At 45.0% G+C, this 21,744-nt stretch overlaps 1 protein-coding gene across 1 annotated transcript in view; it reads left to right on the forward strand.

The window, feature by feature from the left end:
* pak1 (p21 protein (Cdc42/Rac)-activated kinase 1) overlaps positions 1-14,359 on the forward strand; it is a 52,972-nt gene extending 38,613 nt beyond the window's left edge. The window contains exons 9-16 of the mRNA XM_079272452.1: positions 1,599-1,662; positions 2,392-2,440; positions 3,515-3,627; positions 4,104-4,221; positions 4,651-4,750; positions 5,321-5,517; positions 6,918-7,055; positions 14,232-14,359. Coding sequence (XP_079128578.1) covers positions 1,599-1,662; positions 2,392-2,440; positions 3,515-3,627; positions 4,104-4,221; positions 4,651-4,750; positions 5,321-5,517; positions 6,918-7,055; positions 14,232-14,318 — 866 coding nt within the window. The 3' untranslated portion in view covers positions 14,319-14,359. The remainder of the gene's footprint in view (positions 1-1,598; positions 1,663-2,391; positions 2,441-3,514; positions 3,628-4,103; positions 4,222-4,650; positions 4,751-5,320; positions 5,518-6,917; positions 7,056-14,231) is intronic.
* Positions 14,360-21,744: the final 7,385 nt, after the last annotated feature.

Below are 21,744 nucleotides of genomic sequence, written 5' to 3' on the forward strand. Positions count from 1 at the left end.
CGTCTCAGATCCTGTTAAAAGTTTCCTCTATTGAAGCGTTAAAGTCTTCTGTCCGACCTTTTAAAGTATTCCCTTTGTCCTCATTGGTTGGTAGCACTGAGCCTTTCTTCTTGAAGCCCTCCTCCTGTTACTGTAGCAGTCGACATGACGTTCACTCACAGAGCTTTTGTCTCTGGAAGTCATTCTTTTCGCCCTGACTTAAAGCTTGGAGATCGTCCGGGTAACGCTCCTTATTTCAAGTCAAATTAAAGTAAAATAAAGAGGAGCGACATGGTCCAGAATAAACTGCAGGCGGCAGACGGGAAGCACAGACACTCAATAACTGAATTAAGTTTGTGCTTTGTACTCTTCCAACATGTCTTATCACAGTAGAATGCATCTATTTCTAATCATGTGCTGTGAGGTCACATTCAGAGCTGTAGTATTGTAACCTCAGACGATTTTATTGCAATATCTTACTGATTTAAAATAATCAAAATAAAAGGTTTTGATTTTATTAATGACATCCGTGATTTTCACATCACGTCCTCAAGCTGTTAAAAGTCTAGTTTCACGTCACTTGTGTGTACTTTAAAAGTCTCTGTTCTTACAATAATTGTAAAATATGCAATTACCCAAAACCTTTCACACTCTTTCTAAATATAATTAACATATTAACATAATTTAGTGCATAAATAAATCCTCCTATGACCCTTTGAGCTGCACTGTGACTAAATCATGCCACAACCCTTCAGAATAAAAGCACATATTTAAAAACAAACCCTCTCCCGTATAGAAATGTGTTGTTGTGTACTTGTAATAAAAGCCTGTATATTTTTTAAATCATGCCCCACGCCTGTCCAGATGTTCTCAGATCTCCCTCTGCTGGTAAGACCAGGATACTGCCTGTCTGTGTGTCTGTCTCTCTGACTGACAGACCTGATACCCACTGTCCCCGCCCCCACTGTCCAATCCTCACGTCCACTCACTTTTTCATCCATCATCTCCTGTGGGTAGAGACCGACTCCAAGTTTTGTCTTTTAATCACTTTCCTTCTGTGGACTCTGATTACTGAACTGCAGACGGAGCTCCTTCTGTCTGTCTGTCTGTCTTTCCTTTCGTCCTTTCTTTCTTTCTGTCTTTCTTTCGTCTTTCACTTCTGTCTTTCTGTCTTTTATAATCATTACTTTCTATCTTTTTTTCTTTCTCCTGTCCGTCATTTCTTTCTTTCATCATTTCGTTCTTTTGTTCTTTCATTTCTTTCTTTATTCTGTCCTTCAGGTCTTTCTTCAGTTTTTCCCTCTTACTTCCTTCATTCTGTACTTCATTGCTTTCTGCCTTTCCTTACTTCTTCCTTTCCTCTTTCTTTCCTTTCTCTCTGGTCTTTCTCCCAGTCAGCATGCTGCATTGACCTGAGTGTGATGAACATAGAGTAGAATCTGAATGGATAGAAAGACCCCTGACTCTTCTATCATTCAGATTCAGTGGAACAGTAAAAGGAAGACATATAAATACTGTTCAGCTGTGGATTAAAGGGCCCGGTTTATCTTTCTCTGGAGACGTTAGTTTGTTTTGGTCACTCATGTGAGCTTTTCTTTCTCTGTCTTTCTTTGACTTAGGGACGATCGTGAGTGTGGGAGACCCCAAGAAGAAATATACGCGCTTTGAGAAGATCGGACAGGGGTAAGTGTCACCAATCTACTGTGGCTGAGTCGACACGTCAAGTCTGCTGTGATTGGTCCGATCACTTCAAGGCGGGGTCACCCATGGCCTTTCATCCTGTCCCGTACAGGAGCACGACCCTAACCATGTCGCTGTTTGACCAAAAGTCTATCGGATTAGAATCACTGACGGCACCTAACGAGCATGATGTAAATGTGGCATCAGATCAGAATAATCGTTGCACAGAAAGATTTCAGGTGTGTCCCCGACAAAACTAAAAACCTTAAAAGAGAAAAGAAAAGTGAAACTGCATGTGTGAAAACGAGCTCCATCTCCCTGCTTTGCCGGTCCCCGCTGGGAGCCAACACCGACACCACGCTGCCTGTGGACCAGGCCGTACTGCAGGGCCCGCTGGAGGGAAAGGAGACACGGGAGAACCAGAACCAGGACTGAGCGGGTCAGACTGTCAGACCTCTGCTGCAGTAAAACGAGAGGTTTTCTAAAGAGACTCTGGTGCCACTTTGTCCACAGAATCAACACAGAATGAAAAGTGCCTTTCAGTAACTTCAACTAATATGGTCTCATATAGTTGAACTAATATGGTGCTGGTGTGCTGTGGAGTGTGAAACCTGCACATATTCATGATGTTACTTTTAAGTGATCTTAAATAAATAAAAATAAAAAGGCTTTCATCCAACAGAGACATGATGCCATAGTGTTAATGTGGAGCTCTCTGCTGTGTGTCTTCAGGGCGTCTGGGACGGTGTACACAGCTATAGACATCGCCACAGGACAGGAGGTGGGTTACATTGAGCGTCCTCCTTGATATTTGTTGTCTCCTTCTGTTCTCTCCACTCCTCCAGCTTATCGCCAGCCTCAGTCATTGGGCACAGAGGGAATGCTGACAGTGCTAAAAAGGACATGTTGGTAAAACTGGAGGATCGTGTCCTGTAATTTTATGGCATCCAATGATTGTCTGCAGAGCTATGCTGCTAAAATGGCAGAAAAAAAAGAAAACCCCCAGAAAGATTTCGTTTTTGTAAAGACTCCAATTCAGAGTTTGTGCTTTCAACCCTTTGCAACATTCATGAGGAATTTACCAGAACAGGAAAGCACCAATGTCTAAAATGAAGTTTGACTTGGTCACAGAAAGCACATTACAGGTCCCACACAGAGACAAGCGGGTAAAGGGGGAAAGAGGATTGACTTAATCAAAGAAGTGGAGGGGAAATAAAGTTCACTACCTGGAGGATGACGAAGATGACTTCAACCAGTTTAAGTGTTGCTGAAAGGCCAAAGTCTGGAGAAAGTCTAAAGTCAAATGAAGTTGAACCATGATGCTGAAGTGAGTTCTAATTAATTCCACAGACTCAAAGATTTGATTGCAAATTTACGGAGAAATAAAGTTCAGACTGAATGGCCTTTTTTTTTTTAAGAAGACAATAGAGGTTTTAATAAGTGTTAACGGGAAGTTTAAATGAAGGCGGGTTCTTCCGGGGTGTCAGCCGTTCATCAGGTCAGATGAAGCGAGGAGACTTAAGTCCTGATGGAGTGTGCTCAGTGAGGACAGGGACTGGATTAAAGTCGTCAGCCTCAACAGCTGCGACGCACAGGTTGGTTTTTTAAAGGCGCTCGGCTCGTCTGTCGGGATAACCCTCCTCAGTTTCACTCTGAGGATTCGTCCGTGTGCTCACTTTTACTGCCGTCGGATTGAGAGATTTCCCTCTGGCTTCCTGTCCGTCCCTTTTCTTCCTCTCCCTCTCTCGTTGTCTTTCAATTAAAGAGAATTTCTATTCCCGCTATTTCTCCAGTTTCATCTCACATCCGTGTGATTTATTTGCATGAATATGAGAAAGTTTTTTTTGTTTCTCAGGTTGCCATCAAACAGATGAACCTGCAGCAGCAGCCCAAGAAGGAGCTGATCATCAATGAGATTCTGGTGATGAGGGAAAATAAGAACCCGAACATAGTCAACTACCTGGACAGGTTAGACACACACACACACACACGCACACCCGTGACTCCCCAAAGATACGAACCGTGACTCCCCAGGAATACGAACCGTGTCGTCGCTTGTGTTTCTTTTTCCCAGGAACGTCGCCACAGGCACATAAATGTCTGTGTTACCTCATCTGACCTAACAGACATTTATAGAAATGAAAATCTTCTGGGTTATTGCTTTACCTGTTGAAATGGATACATCACATGTACATCATGTTTACAAAATGCTCTGAAGATTTTAAGATCCAACAGATTCTGTTGGATCTTAAATCATGTAGTAATTATCTGACCGCTTGCACCTAAATTTCCCTCCCTTGAAAAATGTTTCTTGTTTGTGAATGTTTCATTTTTAAGTTTAATATGTAGCGAGTCCCCTACCGGCCTTATCACGTCTCACGAAATGTCCGGTTTCATGTCTTATGGTGAGTATGAATACCTGCGTGTGTTGATGGTTTCCATAGTTACCTGGTGGGTGACGAGCTGTGGGTGGTGATGGAGTACCTGGCCGGAGGTTCGTTGACTGACGTCGTCACGGAGACCTGCATGGATGAAGCCCAGATAGCTGCTGTGTGCAGAGAGGTAGGAGAGAGGAGACGTCATCTCTGTCTGTCTTTCTATTGCTTTGTTTGTCTCTCTCGGCCCTCTTTCTCTTTCTGTTTCTCTCTGTCTCCCTCTGTCCCTGTTTCTGTCTCTCTCTCTTTTTGTCTCACTCTGTCCCTCTTTCTGTCACCTACCTGTCTGTCTCTCTCTCTCTTTTTGTCTCCCTCTCTCTTTCTGTCGGTCTGCCCCTCTTTCTGTTTCCCTCTCTGTCTGTCTGTCTGTCTGTCTGTCTGTCTCTCCCTCTAACTGTCTGTCTCTCTGTCTGTCTGTCTCTCTCTCTTTTTGTCTCTCTCTTTCTCTTTCTGTCTGTCTGTCTCTCTCTGTCTGTCCTTCTTTATGTCTGTCCCTCTCTCTGTCTCTATCTGTCCCTCTAACTGTCTGTCTCTCTGTCTGTCTGTCTCTCTCCAGTGTCTCCAGGCATTGGAGTTCCTCCACTCAAACCAGGTCATCCATCGAGACATTAAGAGCGACAACATCCTGCTGGGCATGGACGGCTCCGTCAAACTCAGTCAGTCCACAGAGGACATCATCTCATATTTATTATATCATAATTATTGTCAAGTATTACTGGCATTAGGCTGCTTCTACCTCGTTGTACTCGGGTAGGATTGTTGTTGTAGTCGCTGGTATTGACCAGCAGGGGGAGCTGTGATTCTACTGGGACCAGTATTGAAGTTCAGTCTGTGTGACTGCTGTGGACACAGTGGGAACAATGATCAGCTATCAGCGCTGCATGTCTGTCAGACTCATTGATTATAAGTAGATGGTGAAGATATTTTCATATATTACACAGTCAACATGAGCCTTTATGTTCATGTAACATCATCATGGTTAAAGGGAAATCTTTAACTCTTTTTCAGGGGGTCAAATCTGTCGGTCGGAGGGACATTTTTACCCTCCACAGATTTTCATACTTGGTTGTGTGGAGATTTCATGCAATAACTCTAATCCGTCTGTAACTGTTTGGTCCTCAATGTGCCAAAAACATCACAACATTTTGACAGATTGATGTTCAATGAAGGGGACTGTCGATAACGCCAATACTCTGAACTCATGTCGTCCTCTGTCCTCCTCACAGCCGACTTCGGCTTCTGCGCCCAGATCACTCCGGAGCAGAGCAAACGCAGCACCATGGTGGGGACCCCGTACTGGATGGCCCCAGAGGTCGTGACCCGCAAAGCCTACGGCCCCAAAGTGGACATCTGGTCCCTGGGCATCATGGCCATAGAGATGGTGGAGGGGGAGCCTCCATACCTGAATGAGAACCCGCTGCGGGTGAGATTGTGTTCGCTGGGAAAGCTTCTCATTTTGTCCGATTCTTATGAAAACGTTTTTTTTTCTTCTGGAAATTACAATTAAGAGTATTATATTTGAGGACTAGATGATATGCAGATATTGTTTTTGAATGGAGAGAGCGGTGCATTATGGGATGGTTTGTAGCTTTTAACATTTCTTGAAGTCAGTTTGTGTCTTTCTGAAGTTATTCAGTTTAACCTGCGGCAGCTTTGAGGCGACTCGTGTGAAGTGTTTCGCTGCCATGGAGGCAATGAACTCCCGACGCCTGGTGGCGAGTCAAAGGTGTCGTTACCATAGAAATAGACCAGGGATCCGGATCATTTGTCGAGCAGCCATGAATCACCGCTGTAACACGATGTCTTAACGAGGAGCTCAGAGAGCGAGTTACTGACTCAAACGTGGGAGTTACATGCCGCCTTACTGGAAGTAGTTCATGTCTCGACACCACGAGGTCATGTCACACAGGCTTCTATCATCTCCTCTTCCTGGTTGTCTCTGCTGTAGCTTTATTATGTTGTTTATTACGTACACATGACATCTATTGACCGTCCCCTCAGTTGGTCTTTCTGAGGTTTCTTCCAGTTGTATTGTTTATGGAGTCTTTCTGTAAGATAAGATAAGATAAGACTTCATCAATCCCGAGGAAATTCCTGTGTCTTGATCAAAGATAACAGCTGAAGAATACAAACAAAAAACGATAGAATAAAAATATAAATGGATATGAACAACAGAGTAACAACAAGTATAAGTGTACAGGAAGTAATGCTGACACAAGTTCAAAATAAAGTATCAATAAGAGTGAAGTAATTATAGTGAAGAATTCAACTGAAATAGAACATTAAAGATTAAAAACAAGAGTAAAAATATAAAGGGTATAAAAAGTAATACTAACCAGTGCCTATGAGACACTCCAATGAAGAAAGATTTGTGATATTGAGCTGTATACATAAAAAATAAACAAGAGCAACTTCTAAACCAGACTGAGTGAGTTGGAGGCCAACCTTAGAATAAGGATTGGTAAATAGACTGCATTTATAAAGCTCTTTTTTAGCACTTAACAAAACATGGCAATATTCATACAGCGATATGTAACCAACCTAAACAAAACCAGAAAACAGGACTCAGGTCATCTACACACTAAATCACAGGTAGAAGAACTATAACATAACAAAGGGAGTTTTCTAATCAGGCTGTTGTGTTTGGGTCATTACGGTACACATTGTCATAACAGAGTCCTCTGTGGATATCCGCAGTATGAAACCACCACTGGATGGCACCGAAGTGAAAGGATTTTCTACACACCTTGTTGTTGTAAGCATGTGTTTGCGTCATGGGATGAGGACTACCTTGTTGCTCACGTGTGTGTGTGTGTGGCCCAGGCACTGTATCTCATCGCGACCAACGGGACGCCGGAGCTGCAGAACCCGGAGAAGCTGTCAACGACCTTCAGGGACTTCCTGAACCGATGTCTGGAGATGGACGTGGAGAAGAGAGGGTCGGCGAAAGAGCTGCTGCAGGTACTGTGTGTGTGTGTGTGTGTGTGTGTGTGTGTGTGCGTAGAATACTCTCATCTCCGTAGTCTGCATATAAGAATAATAAGATTGGAAGAGAGTCAAACTGACAACGAGCACTTAGTCTGTCCCGAGTGGCCTTTTAGGTGGTTTGACAAATACAAATTGAATCCAGTTTCTTTGAGGTCAGACAGACAGACAGACAGCTGTGGAGCTGTAGAGACGTGGAGGTATAACTGAGTTGTGTAACTGTACTATAACTCAGAGCTGAGAGGTGAAACTGGGACTTTATACTGTTTTCAGAAGGTCAGTTATAGAAGTAATCCAATTCAAAGCCTCCTTTGTATGAGCGAGTCCTTGTTCTCCGAGGTAATCGTTGATAAAGGTTGATTCAATGTGTGTGGGCATTAAATAGGACCCTGTGATTATGACCAGTTTGTATTCAGGGCTCTGTGTAGTGATCTTCTGATACCCTTTTTTGCTGCTGCTGATTATTTCAACTCGCATATCTGCCGGTACCAAGTTTATAAACATAAAGGTCAACAGGTCATAATTCCCACTCTGATATCTATTTCATGTTGCTGTGAAAAACATCTCCTTCAAACGACTGGATTTATTCAAATTTCTCACCAAAAACAACATTCTATTTCATCCTTACTGACCGCCAGAGGCAGTGCTTAACACTGGATGTATCCCGTCTCGCGCATGCGCAGGTCGAATATTTATATCAACAAAGTCACGTGTGACCTCGGATGACCACCGTCATCTATAAGTTCCGGTGTCATCCTGAGCTCAGTCCTTTTTTTCTTCTCGCGTCGCAGGTTAGCTACCATGGTAGCTTAAACAAGGATGTGTCTACGATCAAGACATATTAGAGCTCGTCGCTGTAGCCTTGTGACTACCGGTCGGAGTTGCGGTTCTCTCGCCCTCCAAAGGCTGCGACGAGCTGTCCCTCTTCGGAGGGAACGGTGTGTTCGCCGTTCGGACATCGAGCCCCGGACTGGTGGACGCCCCTCTCATCGGTCGTCACCAGTCTGATAAGGGTCAGCTAAGTCGTGATGACAGCAATCGGTAAGATCGATTAACATTGTTTTCTATAACAGTTGTTTGTTCCACGGTTGGCAGAGCGCTTCCGCTCTAGTAATCGAGTGGCGCGCTAACGAGAGCGTAGAATTACGCTGTCGGCCCGCCCTTCACAGTGTTACGGCTATCACAGTTAGCAGAGTGTTCCTGCTCAGGCAAACTTTGTGAGACACTAGTCCGCATTGGCGTTGTGTACATGGAGATTTAATCTTTACATCTGACGTAATTCGCAGTTAGCAGTGTCTTCACTCAGGCTAACTTGGATGCTAGCTGGGACTGCGTCCATCAACTTTGTAAACCTTACGGCTGTCACGGTTAACAGAGCGTCCTCGCTCAGGTTAACTCAGTGGAAAACTAGCTAAACAAAGCTGATACTGGGGCTGTAGCCATCAACTTTGTATCCTTACAGCTGTCACAGTTAACAGAGCGTCCTCGCTCAGGTTAACTCAGTGGGAAACTAGCTAAACAAAAAGCTGATACTGGGACTGCGTCCATCAACTTTGTATCCTTACGGCTGTCACAGTTAACAGAGCTGTCACAGTTAACAGAGCGTCCTCGCTCAGGTTAACTCAGTGGGAAACTAGCAAAACAGAGCTGATACTGGGACTGCGTCCATCAACTTTGTATCCTTACGGCTGTCACAGTTAACAGAGCGTCCTCGCTCAGGTTAACTCAGTGGAAAACTAGCTAAACAAAGCTGATACTGGGGCTGTAGCCATCAACTTTGTATCCTTACAGCTGTCACAGTTAACAGAGCGTCCTCGCTCAGGTTAACTCAGTGGGAAACTAGATAAACAAAGCTGGTACTGGGGCTGTGGCCATCAACTTTGTAGCATTACAACGATCACAGTTAGCGGAATGTGCTCGCTCAGGCTAACTCGGTGAATGCTAGTTATACTAAATCAACATTGAGGTTGTGCCCATTGATGGTTTTGACGCATTACGGCTGTCGAGTTCGCTCCGGCTAACTAGACTAAGCTAATACTCGGTGTGTCCATTGATTGTTGTAAACATTATGGACATATCGGTAGCGGATATCAGTTAGCAGAGTGCCCTCGCTCAGGCTAACTGGTAGCACACCAAGAGTTACAGCACCTGTCCAAGTGGAGAGTGTCCTCGCACTGTAAGGACTGTGGGTTTTTTGTCCGTTTTCACAGTAGCAGAGTGCTCTCGCTCAAGCTAACTGGTGGGACACCAATATCGGCAGCAACTAGTTTAGTGAAGAGTGTCCTCGCCCCTCTCACTATAAGGACTTTGCCTGACCTGTTTCCACAGTGGCAGAGTGCTCTCGCTCAAGCTAACTGGTGGGACACCAATATCGGCAGCAACTATCTTAGTGAAGAGTGTCCTCGCTCCCCTCTCACTGTACGGACTGTGGTCTGGTTTGTCCGTTTTTTACGGTAACAGAGTGCTCTCGCTCAAGCTAACTGGGGGGACACTAATATCTGCAGCAACTATCTTAGTGAAGAGAGTGGGCTTAGAGAGTGTCCTCGCCCCTCTCACTATAAGGACTTTGCCTGACCTGTTTCCGCAGTTGCAGAGTGCTCTCGCTCAGGCTAACTGGTGGGTCACCAATATCCGCAGCGGCTGGCTAAGGGAAGAGTGTCCGAAGGATCACTCGCCACTGACTGCCCCCTGCCTGTTCTCTCAACATTCAGCAGAGCGCTCCCGCTCGGACTGATTGGGAATTCCGCATAAACTAGTGGGACAAGGGTTCAACCAGAATCGCGGCCATGTTCAACTCTCCCGGCTGTAGGACCTGTATAGCTCCTCTTCAGCCGGAGGACGGCCCTGACCTCTTGCCCTAGCAGGGAGAACCCAGGCAGGACCTGCGGCATCACGCCTTGAGCAGTAAGGTCTGCTAGGCTGGCCGAAGTGGAACACCTGATGCGGGAGGTCTACCTCCCCCTGTCAGGGCAGCTGAATCCAGACCAACCTACCCTGGTCATTGGTATGGCGCTTGCACGCCGGGCATACACAGCAGCTGGAACATCCACCTGTGAGTGCCTTCTTCAGGCACCTTCCCGCCCTCACCACCTTTTCTGTTCCTCCCTCCGAGGAATATCTGAGGGAGTTGCGTGCATGGTGGAGACACCAGGGCTCTCTCCCGCCTTACATCAGACCATGCAGGAGGTGGCAAATCTGGCCTTGCACGTATGCCAGCCAGTTAGACGACTATGGCGTCCATCAGTTTCCCCTGAGGAGATTCTGAGGCCCGATGCCAGGTGCCCTCGACCCAATGTCAGGCCAAAGATGACCCGCTATCCAGGGCTTAGGCCACAGCAGCGCTGTGCACCGTATCGACAACTCCCTCTCCCACCTCAGGCTTTCCCTCGCAGATTCTCTGCAGCGGGCTACTTCGACGCTTCTGCTCAGTGATGCTTCATTGCAGGCGTTTGCGCTCATATCGAGGGAACGTGGCTGGTTCAGACTCGTCGCCAGGTTTGGCTGGCACAGTCACCCCTATCTGAAGACATGTAGGAGGACCCTCCATACTGTCCCAGTGGAGCCTGGTGAGCTGTTCGAGTCAGCTGCTGTACAGGCGCTTCAGCGGACTGTTAGAGCTAGCCAGACCTGGCAGCAGTTCTCTGGTCTTTGCAGGGACATGCCTGCACCCCCAGACCTAGGGGTCCCATTTTTGGCCCACAAGGCCGTTTCTCAGCCTCCAGCTTACCCTAGTAGCGCAACAGGCCTCGGCGTCCTGCTGAGAGGCCGGACCGCTACCTATACAACCCTACTTACGTCCCCGTCCCCCCCGGCAGGGCTGCCAGGAGATGTCTCCAGGCCGGCTGTCGGGGTTCTTTCTCCCATCAGCGGATTTCCAAGGGAGAGTGGTTCACGTCTATCAACGCCTGTTCCCATGGTGCATCACCACAACTTTCAGTCCTGGGTGCTTCCATTCGGACTCTCCCATCTCCCCATGGGTGTCCACAGTGTGTTACTGCTGTCCTTTCCCCCTGCAATCGCAGGGCGTGAACATACTGCCGTACTTAGACTGGCTGACCTAGGCGCCGTCCCGGCTTCAGGCGCCACAGGACACTGCTCGCCTTCTCTCACGTGGCCCGGTGGGCCTCAAGGTGAACATGGAGAGGAGCTACCTGAGCCCTTCTCAGAGCATAACCTTCATTAGTGTGGCCCTATGAGGGCCTGTCTATCGCCCCAGTGCGGATGGCTGAACAGCCTTCACTTGGATGCCAAGTGGCACAGATACAGGGCAATAATATTATCGAAACAGTGTCTATTCATCTATTCACTATCCCCATGGAGGGAGTGCATATCTGGCGAACAGTGTCCCAGGAACCGAGCCCCAGGGGCTCGGTTCCATTCCACCAGGAGCTTGTCACAACAGTTACCTGCCTCTCAAGGCGGGTGCAGGGTGACAGAACGGGACAGCCTGGGGGCAGTTGTCTGCTGAAAGACCGCAGGTCCAGGTTCTAGAGCTAGCGCTCGAGCACTTCCTTCCATGTTTGAAGGGAAAGCATGTGCTTGTCCGGTGGACAGCACCTCTGCTGTGATTTCCCATGAACTATCGATGGGGCACCAGATCTGCAGAAGTTGCTACGGGGATCACCGTGGCCTTCTGACTTGGGAGGCCCCTCGCCTGACCAGCCTGTGGGCAATGTACCCACCAGGAGAATGGTACAAGGTTGTGGTTTTCCTGTTCCGTTACAAGCCTCCACCGGGAGAGTGGCGGCTGCATCCAGACGTGTCGACCCACTGGCCCCACTGGGTCTCCCTGACGGAGGGGACCAGCCCTCTGGGTCAAGATGCCCTGGCTCACACGTGGCCAGAGGATCTTCTTGGTGCCTTTCCACCAGTCCCTCCGCTTTTGCTATAAGCTTGTCAGAGTTCTTCCCCGACAGGAGGGATCTCCTGTCGCGACTAGAGGGTCGGATTTGGCATTCCAATCCCTGCCGCCTTCAATTAGGGGTCATGGGAGGGCCCGACCGGATGCTGAGTGGCTGCATAGAACCAGTCTGACGGACTATTCTGAATGCCAGTGCGCGGTCTACCTGCCTGCAGTACAAGAAACAGGTGGAAGCTGTTCTCCGACTAGTGTGCGGCTCAGAACAAGGTCCCAGTACAGCGCCCCGTGCCTGCGGTACTGAGTTTCTACAGTCTCTCCTGGATAAGGGCCGGTCTCCCCTGCATGGGACCTACCCTTGGTACTGGACAGCTTATGCTTGTCCTTTTGAACCCCTGGCACAGGCGGAGCCTAGATGGCTATCAGCAAGTCGGTTTTCTCCTTGCTGTCAATTCAGCTCAATGTGGGGGCGAGCTGCATGCCCTATCAGTGGAAGAATCATGTCTGAGGTGGAACTCAGATGGCTTGGGTGTCACTTTCTGGCCTAGGGCAGTGTTTCTCCCAAGGGGGTGGATACGTTCACATATAAACCGGCCTATCCAGCTGGCAAAGTTGACCCCCCCCTCCCCCATCGGGAGAGGAGAGGTCAAGGCTGCTGTGCCCAGTGTGGGCCCTCAGAGCTTATATGGAAGCCACCGCCTGCATAGTCAGTTATGGTGAGCCTAAGAAGGGCTGTGCTCCTTTTTAAGGAAAAAAAGGAGAAACGGCACCTGTCCCACTGGATAGTGGAGGCCATTGCCGATACATACAAGGCGAGCGGCTGCGCTCGGCCATCCGGGGTGAAGGGTCACTACCAAGAGTGTCTCCACACCGAGGGCAAGCCTGAGTGGTGTGCCTGTGGGGGATACATGTGCGGCGGCCTCAGGGGCATCACCGAGCACATTCACCAAACACTACAGAGTTAACGTTGCCGACCCTCACCCACTGGGGAGGGTTCTTGGCCAATTTTCTCTGCCGGAGCTATAAGGGGTAGTTACTGTGCTTCCTCGTGACTCTTTTGGTATAAGTCATCCAGTGTTAAGCACTGCCTCTGGCGGTCAGTAAGGATGAAATAGAACGAAAGTTACGAACGTAACTACGGTTCTATGAATCCTGGATGACCGCCAGAGTTCTTGGTCACTCGGAATCCCGTGAACTCGCGAGAAGATTCCATAGGACTGAGCTCAGGATGACACCGGAACTTATAGATGACGGTGGTCATCCGAGGTCACACGTGACTTTGTTGATATAAATATTCGACCTGCGCATGCGCGAGACGGGATACATCCAGTGTTAAGCACTGCCTCTGGCGGTCATCCAGGATTCATAGAACCGTAGTTACGTTCGTAACTTTCGTTTTACAAGATTACAGTTGCACACACATCATGATAACTTTGCTCAACACTCTTATTTTTTTGTTGTACTGCATGGAGCCCGGACGTATCATAATGTAACTCAATGCAACCTCCGTTAACGTTAGCCGTTAGCTCCGACCGGCTGCTAACGGCTAACGTTAACTCGCTCTCCTCTCCTCCATTTGTAAATGGATCAGTGATGAAGTCCTGAATGTCCCATCACCTGACCACACCAACACAGTGCAACAGCACACCTGTGAGCTCCCATAAGCAATGTGTTTTTAGCTATTTAGTGCTCAGCATTCTTAAGTTGGGGGACTCACAAGAGACCGATTAAAAGACTAAAATGTTCAAATACTATAATAGTATTACCTTTCCTCAGACTGTCTGATACAGTAAATGCTGACCCACACACCTCAAGGATTTCTGTTAAAACTTATATTTAAAATATTTTTATATATATATATATATATATATATATATATATTATATATATTTACGTTTCAACCCAAATGTATGAAAGTACAGTACTGCCTCATAAAACCAAGCCTTAAAGTCCAACACAAGTTCATTAAAAAACTGAATATAAAGGCAGAAATAGTATTAATAATAATAATATGTATTTACGAAGAAAAGTAGACCACATGTGTTCACGTTTGAACCACTATTCACATGAGGGCAGACATTTCTTTCTTTCTTTGATTGCATCGTATTTTCCATCAATGATGAAATGAACTTTAGGCAGTGAGCTGAAATATCTCTCTCTTCTCTCCACCTCGCTCCCTCTCCCACTCGTCCTTTCCTTCCATCTCCCCTCCTCTCCATTTCTATTTGCTTCCTCCTCTCTCCTCTCCCCCTCCCTCCTCTTCCTCTCTCTCTCTCACCTTCTCCTCCTCTCAGCACCAGTTTCTGAAGATGGCGAAGCCCCTCTCCAGTCTGACTCCTCTCATCGTGGCTGCTAAGGAGGCGGCCAAGAACAACCGCTAGCGAGCCTTGCACTCCTCTGTCTACCATCCCTCCTTCCTCTCTCTTTCTTCTTCTCATATTTTTTTGTAGACAGGAGAGCAGCGATGGCAAAAGCCTACAGGCCTTCTCGCCCTTCTTTTTTTTTTTTGTCTCTTACGACCTGCACCGACTGCTCCTTCACCCCGTGACCTTTGACCCCAAGCGTGACCTCCCCTAATCACCCTCACAGGGAGGATGATGGGTAGTTTCTTCCTGTAACTCTTTGTCCGACACTGCGCTGGACTCGGATCAGGAAGACGAGACATCATCTGTGATCAAGTGATGTCATCGCTTACATCATTGCCCCCTCAGCCGGTTTGAACAACCCAAGAGGAGAGAGAGTGCTTCAAAAGAGCCCAAAGACTCATGGGAGTTTTTTTTTTTTAATATGTCTGTCTGTTTTTTTCTTACCGCGTTTGAAAAAAGGACCACGACAGCCAACCAGCACCCTCTGCTGCAGACTGTGTGTGTGTGTGTGTGTTAGCTAAGGTCCTAGCTTCCTGTCATGCGTCGATGGGTTTCAGTTGAACTTATTTCAGCGTCTTCTGTCTAAAAGTGCATTTGTTGATTTTCATTTTGTCACTCGTTTTTTCTTTTTTTTTAAATCAATATTTCTGTGTGTGCGGGTTTGAGTGCGTCTGTGTGTGTGTGTGTGTTTTGTCAACCTGATTAAGTTCATGGTAACGTTACCTTCCATAGTTTTTGACATGGAGCAGGTGAGGTTCGGTACTTTGTGGTGTCTGCGGTGTGAGTTAGAGAATATTAATATGCGTTATAATAAAGTACAGGCCTGGCGGGCCCCGAGCCGTCGACGGACCGAGTTTGGACGCTTTGGAGGTTTCCCTCTTCAAAAATAAAGCCATTTTGACTTCCTACTAGGAAGAAACATTTTCTCATACTTTTATTAGGTTTTGTAAATAATTCACAGCTGCTGAATGAATATTAGATGTATCATTACACTCCTGTAACATAGTCTGACTCAAACTAGACAAGAAAAATAAAATAAAACCGATGCAGCCAAACCTCCCTTTTTTATTCTTATTTCACTGTTCTAAGTTAAATGTTTTCTAATCAGAGCCGTTCTTGTTACTATCGCATGATGCTAGCAAAAATGGTTTAAGTCTTCTCCAGGAAATAGAAGCATTATTGTCACATCATTGTCTTGAAATGACGGATGGTCCACAAACCAATGGCTGACGTCACGATGCCTCCGTCCACTTCTTATATACAGTATGTGGCATAGACTGTATATCGACTCAATACACTCGTATTGTCCTTTTAAAGCTAAAAAAAAGTGTCAAAACGCTTCAAAAAGTTGGATTTAATTAGAAGCATCTCAGATTTTCTACTCTCATCGAATCCGGTCAGCATCGTCTTCAGATATCTAGAAATGTAAATGCAAAGATGAAATGTGCTGTTTTACCCATAATCCACGCTGCCAAACTCGCTCCATCTGCGGCTCTGGGACGTCACTGTCTGGGAGAGAATGTGCATGACAACAACCCTTTTTTAAATACGGTACGTTCGACACAGTGAAGAAAAGTAATGGCGGCAATGCTGCAACGTTAAGTGAAGTTGCACAAAGGGTGCGTGTGTACGATAGGAAAGATCGTATCTTTATCCTATTTTTCAGAAGATGAGATCAATAAATGCTACGATGGTACGTTGTTATTTTCTGCCTGGTGGACCGTTTGGATACCCGGGAACCCTCCGAACATAAGGTGTATATTTTACGTGGATAGAAAAGAGGGAAGAAAATGCGCTGACAAAAAACAAAACACGACAACAATCTTTTTCAGCCTTTGTTTACAAACCACTGTGTTGTTTTTTATAATTGATGTCAGAAAATTCCTTTTTGATTTGGATACGAAGATTTGAATATTTGTTTTGGATTTCTTTTTTCCTGCTGAAAAGGTTTTTTTCAGCAGAGAAGAAGAGTTTTTCTTTCTGGCAAAATAAAAAAAGTCACAGGTTCAAATCCTGAAAGAGCCAAAGATTCCATCAATGGCCAGCGTCAGATTAAAAAAATGCTGCAATGTAAATAAAACATTTCCAAAACATCGATTCAAAACTGTCAGTTTGATTTCTGCTGTTATCGTTTAGCTTTTATTTAATGTACCCCTGGCCTTAAACTGTTTCAAAGGTGCAAGACTACTTGAGTAACATTTTGAGGCAACAAAAAATGTTGTTGCTGCAACTTCCGATTGTTTTGATTATTGATTCATCTGCTTATTGTTCATCGATTTGTGAAGAATCGACAAACGGTGAAAATATCGCAATTTCCCAGAGTTCAAGGTGTTGTTTTCAAATGGCGACCAACACCCCAAACCATATTCTGTTTGTACGGATATCATCACAATAGTAGCAGATGAATTTCTAATCATCTAATCGTTGCAGCGCTGCAACAGGGAGAGGCACAGCCAACCCCGTCACAGATGTCGGATCTGAACTCTGCAACCGGTGTGAACGATGACTGCCGAAGTGTCTTTGAGCAAGACACTGAGGCACGCAGCTGTTTTAAATGCTGCTGTGAAGGCGGTTTACACGGCCTCTAACTGTTGCCACTGTGTGTTTGTGTGTCCTGGTCTGAACCCCCCGGACTTCTCTGTCTGTGGTTTCCCTTCTTGATCTCCTCTGAGATCAACCCGGTTTAAAGTGTTGCTGTCGGTATATAAAAGACAAAGTAACACTAAACAACTGGAGAGTATTCTCAGACGACTGTCGATGAAAGACCACATGAAGGCTGCTGTTAAAATGTTGCTTTTACCATTTAATGGTATTTTGATTGGCTCATTTTGATCTGACGATGAAAACATTGTCTATCTACCAAGCTGTGAGCTGATGTGATGGATCGGACTGAGCCGCATCTGTGGTTAATAACCTCGTCCCAGATGCGTTCCATGTTATTTTGGATAAATAAGAAACCCTTAGTAGTTTCTTATTGTAAGTAGTCTAAACCTTCTCGGAAACATTATAGAAGAATCACGTAACACAAGATAGATCATCAGATTTTGAATTTCTTCATTCGTCGGTGCATCAACTCCTTTGCGCTTTCCTTCACTTTTAGCTGAAAATGTCCCTGAAGGAGACAAACGAGGAGGTTTGACTGTATGAAGTGACCATCAACAAGCAAGACACACTTCTCTTAGCAGCTTCAAGGGGGGTTCAGACTTGGTTCAGTCCAGGATGAGACGGTCAAATGAAGTCTTCACTCCCCAGTGTATCAGAGCCATAATTTATCTGTTTGTATGTCATTTTCATGATTTGAAACTCTGGAAAATGAAAAAATAAAACTGTACAAAAACAGAAAATGTGGTCCATCTTTATTTTTAATTTCTTATCATTTACCAGCTAAAAAGATATTCCCACAGGAGCCCAGGGACACCAAACCAGTGCTAAAAAAGAGTAAATATTGGACTTGCATTCATCAGGTGGACACAAACACCACTTCTAATGAATGATAATGTTACTCCATATTTGCTGGATGTGTAAGTAAATATCTGGTTTGATAAATAAATTGTTAGGTTTGTGAAAAATATTAAGAAATGGCATCAATTGCCCAGAGCCCAAATTTTGTTGAAACAGTTGAAACCTCAGCATTATTGCTTGTATATTAACATTAACATTGATCAAAGAAAAAGCAAATCTGGCGCCATGAAATGCTTTTACATGACGATTATCAAAATAGTTGCGAGTTAGTTTTCTGTCAATCGACTCAGCTGTACTTGTTTTCATGCGTTTTGTGTAATTTGTAAAGTAACCCTACTAATTAAAACTTTCAAATAAAAGTAGTGGAGTTGAAGTATAAAGTGGCATGAGTGGAAAATACTGAGTTGTGTACAAGCACGTCAAATTTGTACTGTACTCTAGAAAGATGGTAATATGTCAGTGTTGTGTTTACAGCTTGTTTACGCTGCCCCCAAGTGGCCAAAAAGAAAAGCAGCATTGAAAGTTTAAATTCAGACTCTAACGAACCCTGTGGCCTCCTGTCATCCTTTTCACATAACCAGATTTTATGAAACATAATCAGTTTTTATTTTTACTTTGAATTTCCAATGCATGAAAGTTACGACAAGGAACTTTCATTTTGTGGTGATTTTGGCGGTCCCTGTGTTTCCAAGCACTAGGCGGGTGTCTGACGGGGGTCTGACAGTCCGCCCCTGCTCAGTCCTGGTTCCGGTTCTCCGATGCCTCACTTCCTACCTGCGGGCCCAGCAAAGCGTGGGGTTCGATGTTGTAACAGTAATAATGTTACATATTTATGATATCAAAATAAAAGTCAGCATCATGTTCATTGTGTAGAAGGCTTTTTGGTATACAACAATAAACAAAGAGAGAGATAATAAAAAATATATAAAGCAAGTGTTGCAAGAGTCAAGAAACGTGCAGTTTTGTGCAGGAATGTGCAAAAACATTGCATTTGTAATATGCAGAAGCTCAAAGTATGAAGTATTAAGAAAAGGTTCAATGTACAGAGATAGTCCAAAATATGTGTGTTAATGTGACGCATAGAGATGCACGTGAAATTAAAATACACTACATTTAGATTGACAAGACAAGAAAAGATCCTAAAACCAGTGTTTCCTAAACAAAGCTGAACTCGGCTGACTATCTAAATCTGGACTGAACACACACACATGTTAGCCATATTGATCTTAACAGTCAATCAGAAGGCAAATAAGGGACCTTTCCAAAAGACTAGTATTCCTTTTGTGTCATTGAAATGTTGGGCCGAGGGGGAACTGTAATTTAAATATATATATATTTACTGAATTATGCTGAAACTTAATAGGAAGAGACATTTGTTCTCTGAGGTTTCACTTTCAAAAAGGTCAGCGGACATCATCCACCGCTCAAATGTGCACAGACAAGTCCAATAAGGAGCGGTACTCGTCCTAAATGTGTCCTCTTCTAGACCGGAGCGTTATTAGCACAGTGGACTGAGTGACCACTGCTAAATAATACAACATGATTTGCTAATAATACTGAAGCCGTCCTGTAAGTCACTTACATAAACGACTGTTCTGGGGCAGGAATGAGCTTATATCCATCTGGCTGTGACGGCCGCCTGTGCTCCGGTTGATTTGATATCAAATTTTAGCCACTGTCAATCTTCTTCTATTATTTACTAAGATCAAATATTTAACTTCACCTGACATGTTTCTCGCTGACTCCTTTGAAAACGAATGAAAAATGACCCTAAAGCCCATATTCTATAGGAACTGCACTGCACTGTCTGTATTGTGGGAAGTTGTTTTTGGCTTCACTACAAAGTGTTGAATAAAAAACAAGACAATACAGAGCAATGACAACAAACAAACAAAAGGATTTCAAATACATAGCTGGCAAACCGTAAAAATCATGTGAAATGTGCTCTAATTATTAGTATTAATATCAAGAGAGACTTCCTGTAAATGTTTGGTGGCTCTATAGATTTCGATCACATGGCCAGAGTGAAATACTTACATTTAAAGCCTTTAACTCCCTGTAGATACAATCTATTTATGGTTGGTTAAATGAAAAACTAAAGGAGCAGCATTGTTTTTAAATGTGTTCTAAAGAAAGATTTGCTGATTTGATCATTTGAATGCTTACTTGGACGTTAAAACATACTTTAAATGCAACACAAAGGGTAAACTCTCTCTTGTTAGTGTCAAAAACACTAAGTTTCACTTTTAGGAGAGAAAGAAGAGCTACGGACGTGAGGCTTGACTGTGGCGTATGGCATCAGGGGCTGGCTTATTAGTTTATGTTAGTCTGTTTATTCATTTGTGTAAAAATAAGGTATGTTAAGAAACATTTTTATTGACCGATATAACCGATGATAATCGCAATATCAATATATGTTTACGTTAAATTTGAGCATGGAGGTACTGTATGTTTTCTGGCTACCATCTTTGTTTGGATTAAGAAATACAGCTCAGTCTCCATGGCAACAGCCTCCTGTTACCATAGAGACTGCGCTCTCGTTAACAACCTCTAATTGTCCTGCAGGGACAGAAACAGTGACGCAGGATTTCTGCATTGTTTTCGGCAAAGAAACTCTCTCTCTTTTTTTCTCCATATTCACGTCTTCCGTCATCCACTCCATCTTCGGTCTTTTTGCTCCTCTCTCTCTCTCTCTCTCTCTCTCTCATGCACACCAGTGTCTCTTCCTCTGCCGGTGCAGTGTGGAGAGTGATGAGGCCAGTTTCTGCTGAGGTGGCAGAGAGGAGGAGGAGCGATAGAGTGTGACGCATCGCTGGCGAGGACAAACTAGAGAGCCTTGAGATGGGATCACACCGGCTACAACGCTGAATTGGACCAGGGGCGTAAAGTGTGTGTGTGGGGGGGGGTGGGGGGCATGGGGCCATGCCCCCCCCCCCACACACACTTCCTGCTCCCCTATTTCCAGATCCCTTTGCTCAGACCACACCCATCTTGAAACTCCGCCTTCATCTTGATCTCAACTCCACATCTGTGAAGTTTCCAGAATGCATCTCACACGGTTGTGACAAAAACACCTTTATAGACCTTTTAAAGAAATCAAAAGTGCTTCTGCAGTTCTTGCTACAGCAGGTGTTTATCAGGATGGTAAAAAGAGAGAACGGTTCCCTCTTTTTACTGTCAACCCCAGTCGAAAAAAACAAGAGATTATGTGTAGACGATGCCCCAAAAGAATAAACGAATAATAAAATCATTCAGCCACCAGGTCATCATTGAAGTCCAGCACTGATGTCAGGTGATTGGGTCTGGCTCTCAGCCCAGTTCCAGTTCATCACAAAAGGGGATGAATGGGATCGAGGGCGGTGCTCTTTGTGCCCAGCAGACACCAGGTGTGTTTCCATCCAGCTGTTTTGTGTGCTCTTTCAATTTGTGCTTAAAACGCCTGGAGAGAAATACAATCATGATACTAAATAGAATGTGACTTAAACGTCACTAAGCTTCCACCGAAGGGACTGAAACATCAGAGCTGTATCCTTTTTCACATGAACAAACGAACAAAAATGTCATATTTCCATCACGTTTTTACGAGCGCATTCATTTTCTTTTTCCAGAAAATTCCATTAAAATTTGCGCCGTATTTGGACGGAAACTTGGACTATTGTCAAGGTTGAAACAGGGAAAGATCTTCAACAAACTGCTGCCACAAAGCACAATACTGTCTACATCGCTGTATACTACAGCATTGGAACTAAGAGACAAAATATTTAGACAGACATACCTTTCCACATACCTTTGGCCATATCGTGTATCGCTGAAGAAAATGAGCATCTGCTCAGAGCCACACATCTTTGATCATTAATAAACTGTGTGTGTGTGTGTGTTGATTGATGTCCTCTAGTGTTAAAGTGGAGCCCCCCCCCATCCTTGCTATTACATAACCTCCGCTGCAGAGGAAGAGCACTGCAGAGGACTCCGGACACAT

The sequence above is a fragment of the Melanostigma gelatinosum genome, assembly GCF_949748355.1.
Source record: "Melanostigma gelatinosum genome assembly, chromosome: 7".
Taxonomy (NCBI): domain Eukaryota; kingdom Metazoa; phylum Chordata; class Actinopteri; order Perciformes; family Zoarcidae; genus Melanostigma; species Melanostigma gelatinosum.